General features: G+C 33.4%; 1 protein-coding gene and 1 long non-coding RNA gene across 2 annotated transcripts in view; one reads left to right on the top strand and one right to left on the bottom strand.

The window, feature by feature from the left end:
• Positions 1–697, bottom strand: LOC111691818. The gene is made up of 3 exons (XR_002763061.1): positions 479–697; positions 150–416; positions 1–72 (listed from the first exon to the last, which is right to left on the bottom strand). It is a non-coding gene; the product is annotated as an uncharacterized LOC111691818 (long non-coding RNA).
• LOC108914000 (clusterin-associated protein 1 homolog) overlaps positions 1–6,293 on the top strand; it is an 8,185-nt gene extending 1,892 nt beyond the window's left edge. The window contains exons 3-6 of the mRNA XM_018719691.1: positions 5,247–5,342; positions 5,397–5,614; positions 5,671–5,948; positions 6,030–6,293. Of these exons, the coding sequence (XP_018575207.1) occupies positions 5,247–5,342; positions 5,397–5,614; positions 5,671–5,948; positions 6,030–6,280 (843 nt within the window). The 3' untranslated portion in view covers positions 6,281–6,293. The remainder of the gene's footprint in view (positions 1–5,246; positions 5,343–5,396; positions 5,615–5,670; positions 5,949–6,029) is intronic.
• Positions 6,294–6,581: the final 288 nt, after the last annotated feature.

Here is a 6,581-nt window from a genome sequence, read left to right as displayed (position 1 = left end):
TTTTTTTACTCTGAAGTGGCAAATGCATCCTGGGAACAGCCATTTTCTTTAACATTTTTTTTGTAGGTAATCCTAAAAACACATTACTTAAGTAATTTTCATTAAATTAAAAGAAACCCAATATTATAATACTTGTTATATGTACTAACCTAAAAGTTCATTCTTCAGGTCTCTCTCAAAATCATTACTGGTAAAATGAATAGAACATATTCGGCTATGATTCGGATTAAAACTGTCCTGCCTCTTACAACGATTTATCCACTCCTTGTAAATTGTTTGTGAAACTAAATTATTAGATTTTGGAAATGGAAAAAATTTGATATCTTCCCCTTTGGCTTTTACCCCAACAAAACTGTTATTGCAGCCATAAACTGCACATCGAAGACCAGGCATCTTTTTTTTTATTAAAGATTAACCTAAAAACAAAGAAATTTAAGTATTTATATACATGCCTAAAAAAATATATTAAATTTATTACCTTTTGAGCAAAATTGAAATTCTATTACAGGCTCTAAAGTCTCTGAACACTAAACTAACACAAACACAAATAGTAACATAATGATAACAAACTATATTAATAAGTTAACAAGAAATTACAACAACAAACTACGTATATAACATCAATTAATAATAACAGTGAGGATAAATCCTCTAAACGAACAATAATCCACAAAAAACACACAGAAAGTAAGGAAAATGAGACGTTTTACATATTGTAAACATAGCACGGAGGTAACGTAGTGACGTCACGTATTCGAGCGTTTGACATTTTATTTGGCGAACATAGGCTTAAATGGGATCGAGCAATCCTCTTGTATACAATCCTTGACTGACATCAGTGTTGTTTTTAACTGTCGTGCTGTTGATTGTTGTGCTGAGTGACTTCTAGTAATGTCGGCAAAACGTAAACGTGTTGTGCTTAGTCTTTCTGACAAGCTCAATCGTATGTGCAATCCCTACTTTAGGCTATATGTTTGTTTTATACTGTACATATTTAATACTCTAGTGTGTCATTAAAAATTATTACGGTGTAATGTATTTCCTGTCCAATAAACGTGTTTTCTTTGTATTCCACCCATCCCACTACCCTAACAAAGAAGTAGACGTTTTTCCAGAAATGTTTGGTTATCCGAAAAATCGATTATCCGAACACCCACTGAACCAATTATTTCGGATAATCGGCGCTCTACTGTACACATTTTTTTTAAAGTGATTTTTATTTATAAAAAGGCATTCGATTTCTTACATAAAGTATAAAACAAAAATTTTAACACTGTAGCCCTTAATTTTAGTAATGAGTAATATAAATACAAAACTAAATAAAAACAGTATTACTTATTTTAAACATTATTATTTGTTGTCATGGGGTAGGCTTTTGTAAAAATTAACAATTCAATACCCAAGCGCAACAGTTTTTGTGCAGATATTTAAACGATAGGCGGTGATTGAACTTCTATTTAACAATTTTCTTTAATTTCCTTTTTCTGCTCAATGAAGCACAAGCTCATACAACGAATTAAATTAGAAATACAGGCAGGAACAATAAAAAAACTTGGAAAAACGCACACAACACTAAGAATATGGCCACGATCCGTTTGTTTACTTTTTGACTTACCACATGACGTCAGCAAGGTAGCCAAGATGGCGCCGTGCATGCGCAATATCATATCTCTGTATGGTTGTATCATGATTACCACATACTTTATAATTCGTGAGGAGCTTCGTTTTGACGAGTCTACCACACCTTTCCTCTGCGATTTTTCTCGATTCCTCCGCTTTTCCACTCGGAAAAGTCCAAAAACATGGCAATTTCCCGGGGTCTTGAAAAGTCAAGACCACATCTTTTTTTTAGCTGAAGTTACTGGAAATTTTGTTGCAAATGCCAATTTAAATTTGTCCGACAGAAATTCAGACATTGACGTGTCTACCGGCCGAAACATGTCAAAATGACAGGGATTTGTAAATCAATTACCACATAGGTAATTTTTAGTAAAATTAATTGTAAATAATTAATTCAGCCAAAACGTATTGTTGTCCGACAAATTTCAAGCCGCGTTTTTTCAATCCGACGACAGCTGGAAATCGGAATATTCACGGGGTATGATAAATCGATTACCACATATCTAATTTTCATTTTTTCCACTTTTAAATTTACTGTACAAAATAGTGATATAAGTGTTCGACGATTTAATGTCCGCAAATTATTAAAAAATCAATAAATTTCATATTTAGAAATGGTTATTAATTATTATTATGTAAATTATATTTGTTCCAAATAAATAATTATAATATTGCTTATTTTATGCTTAAAAATTTAAAAGTTATAAACAAATGAAGTTATTTTTGAGACGATTAATAAATACAAATTTCAACATGTTCAAACTATTTTCTCCTATAATACTTCAAAAGTTTCCGCCTCATGTTACCTTCATGAGGTTCATTTTTATATATTTTTTGTAATAAAATCATCACATCAACATATGCATGTGAGGATCCATAGTAAAAAAAGGATTATGACTCTATAAACTGTTTCAGACAGTTTAAAGTAATTAACTTACATATTATCTTAGTGCATAATGCACTACTTCTAAATAAATTAATATTATACTTGATATAAAAATCCTTTTTTCTCTTTCAAGTCTTCATTCGCGTGTGTTATTTTTCTTTACAAAAATTTTCCAATTTTTCTAAAAGAAAATCCCAATATGTATTGTTTTCCATTTCTTATAAACACTAAACACTATACACTAAATTAAACTGTTACTGCAAGAGACTAACAACAAATTGACAGTTTAGTTGTTTGTTTTGAAGTTTTGCTAAAAATTCCGCAGCTATCCCCGCAAGAAATTACATGATTTTAGGTGATTACACAAAAAATAGTAGATAACTTAAAAACTAGAAAAGATAGGTATAGGGAACCTTGATACCGTTCGAAAGAGAATAAAATTGTGTATCAGAATATGCAAAAACCTACAGGGTGTTTCATTTAAAAAACCGGCTTATGAAGGTTTGAAGTTAACTAAACTCGGCATTAAATTTCTAGCACCCTGTATGCAATTAATCTACTTTGAAGGTATCGATGGGAAGCTTAGGGGTCTAGCTCCCTATAAATATTGTTGCTTTATCTTTCTTACTATAAAATACACATGGTTTGAATCTAGTCACTGTTTCTCTCCATTTTTTTTTTGAAAAAAATTAAATATCTCGAAAACGGTTAATTTTAGGAATAGGGAAACTTTATAAAAGTCCACCTAAAATAACACGTAGAATCCAAAATTGCAATAATATATAGGGTGTTCCATTTAAAATAAGCAAGTTGATGGACGCCATTATTTTAGTTGAGGACATGCCCGAAAACCCGGTATCCCAAATTTTCAAAAATTCAAATCGAAGTAGTCTCTGAAATAATTATAATGGACCGTAACCGTGAAACACCCTTTATTTATATGAAATTTTGCTTAATACCGTATTAGAAATTATAAATACAAGCGCACATTTTTTACGAAATTTTTTTCATCTTTTTTTGTCGGACTGACGATTTGCGGATATATTGTTGTCGGACATTATTTTTGCTTATAAAAAAATTTTCTATCGTGTGTTATTTTTGTCCATGTGGTAATCGATTTATCATACCCCGTGAAAATTCCGATTTCCAGCAGTCGGACTGAAAAAACGCGGCTTGAAAATTGTCGGACAAGAATACATTTTGACTGAATTAATTATTTACAATTAATTTTACGAAAAATTACCTATGTCTGTGGTAATTGATTTGCAATACCCTGTCATTTTGGCATGTTTCAGTCGGTAGACACGTCAGTGTAGCAAGAATTTCTGTCGGACAAATTTAATTCGGCAAAACGAAGCTCCTCACAAGTTATAAAGTATGTGGTAATTAGGGTTTCTGATATCTCAGCTTATTTTTTTCTCGGGACTCGAGAATTCTCGACTAGGAATATTCGGGAATTCTCGAACTTTCGAGAAATTTCTAAAACTTAAAAGTCATAATTTTGGTCTTGCAATACGAAATAAAAACTCGCTAATATACTTATCATCATCAACATTTATTATTTATTCAGTCTCTTTATTAATTACTTACAAATGTTTCTACTTCTACTAACAAAATTAAACTAAACTTTGAGTATCTCCTTGAAAACCTTTAATTTGTCTTTTTATTAAACACTTTTAATATGTTTATTTCAATATTTTTGAATCTTAGCTTCCTTCCAATATTTAATAATCAATAATCACACAGTCTTTTAATTAAACAAATAGTAGATAATGAATCTAACTGAAGAAATTTAAAAAAAAAACAAGTTTTAATTTCAAGATACAGAAGCGTTCTTCCTACTTATTATTACTACTTACAATCACAATTTACAAAACAAAAATAAAATAATTAATTAAAGGAACAGGAACTAAATATTTTCAATATTAGGTATCTGCTAATTTCTACAGTCTTTTAACTAGGTACATAAAAAAAACTGAATCATCAAAGTAGACTAGCTCATTAGCCTTAAAAACTTAAAATAAATAAATCACGAGCTAGTCGAGAAACCATTTCAACCGCTCAGTTATTTGTCGAGAGACGGACTGAACGCACGAACTAAACGAACGTGCAGCGGTGTGCGGCGCGAGAGGGGGGCATAGACAAGCACAATCAAGTCAAAAACTCAAGTCAAGAACTTAAACACGCGTGATTTTTAAATTTTTCGATTTCTCGACACTTTTTTTTCGTCTGGAGTAAGGCCAGATTTCCCGGGAATTCTCGATCAGAAACCCTAGTGGTAATCAATTTTCCAGAGGAGGCCTGTACTAATTATTTTGTCCGTTTTTCTTCAAGATCTCTTAATTTTCAACATATAAACTTGATTTTATTAATTCTATGAACAGATTTTGAAAGAGCTTTAAAAACACGTAGGTAGGTAATTTAAAAAAAAAATGATTTTTATCCTGCCCACGCAGCTGCTAATAATTTTATTTTTAACATCGTCTCTTTGTATCTAACATGTTTTTACTACAACCATTTCATGTACGCTTATGACACGCACTGACACCCCCCCGTTAGAAACTGAACCAAGGCGGGTTTCAAGTCAAACCATGCAGCTTCAGTCGTCTGGTCTTTTTGTACACTATGCGAAATGAACGGCACAATATAATTTTCATGCAGAGAATACACACACATATTTTATGATGTTAAGAAGTGGTAAAAACTATGGTCTATTTTAATCATGATTCAATTGCCTCAGGTGAGCGAGTTGAAATTGTCCCGTCTATTGGCCAGCGAGATCACATCCACCGGCGCCAGCTTGTTCGATCTACTCGGGAAAGAGGTGGATCTAAGGGTGAGTAACAACCAATAGAATTGCAGCACTCTGACTGGTACTAAACACTTCCAGACCGCTCGACAAAGAAGCGTCGCCCGTCAGTTCGAACTGTCGGACGTCGAGACCGGAATCAAGAAAGCCATGGAAGCCATATCCGAAGAGTTGACCGAGACCAAACAGTTGATAGAGAACGTGGCGGCGACCGAGGCCAGCTTGGATTCGAAGATCGAGAGGAGGAAGGTAGAGATCGACAGGTACGAGAAGCGGCTTCAGACCTTGAAGAAAGTAAGGTGAGCGCATGAAACTGATTGTGATGATAGGTTTGTGAATCTCGTTTTGCGTCTAGGCCAGCATTTTTGGAGGAGTTCACCGCATTGGAGGAAGAGCTGGAACAGCTCTTCGTCCAGTATTCAGTGAGGCTGAGGTGTTTGAATCAACTGGAGAAGCAGTTCAGCGATTCGGAAAGAAATCAGATTGAGAAACAGTTGCAGTTGACATCGCCACGTATCGAGACCATTCCTCTGGAGAAGGTGGACGAAAACGATCTATTTTTAGAGAAGGACGACGGCTTGGAGAGGAGTGGTGCTGTTAACAGGCAAGAAAGGCCAAGGGCTAGTACTGGAGGTAAGAATGAAGGAAAATTAAAAAAATAATAAAAAAATGTTTTTTTTTTGTTTATTTTGAAGTGATTTCTTCTTCTTTTAGGTCGGCACAGGCCTGAGAAAGGCGCTAAGGCCTACGGAGGCATGCAACCTCCTTTGTCTGGAAGTCAGTCGTCTTTAGATCTTAGCACAGACTCAGAATCAGATGATTTATTCATAGATAAGGATGAACCAGAATTGATGCATTCCGATGAGGAGTCTCTAGCACTGGAGCTTTCTGTGGATAGAAGAGCTCCTTCTGGACGCAAAACTAGCAGCAAAGTGCAAGAGAATAACAGTGATGATGATTTTTAAATTCTTTTTTTTTTTCAAGTTATAGGCAGTCTCAGTCCTGCTGATAAATGAAACGACAAGTGGTACGAATTTTGAATTTGTTTATTGACTATAAAAATAAATAAACGATTAAATAAAAAAAAATAAATAATATACAAAATATAAAAATATAAACATATCACCAAGTTGGCAGTTTTGGAGCCGGTATTTAGATTTTTACACTAATAACTACGTTATAAATAAATAGTGGGTAAAATATATAAAACATAGGTCTGTGTCTACGTAATAAAGTTTAGTAAGAAATATGTGTTTTGTCTTTAAG

The sequence above is a fragment of the Anoplophora glabripennis genome, unplaced genomic scaffold, assembly GCF_000390285.2.
Source record: "Anoplophora glabripennis isolate ALB-LARVAE unplaced genomic scaffold, Agla_2.0 scaffold561, whole genome shotgun sequence".
In the NCBI taxonomy this organism is placed as follows: domain Eukaryota; kingdom Metazoa; phylum Arthropoda; class Insecta; order Coleoptera; family Cerambycidae; genus Anoplophora; species Anoplophora glabripennis.
This window is presented reverse-complemented; position numbering and strand designations above follow the sequence as displayed.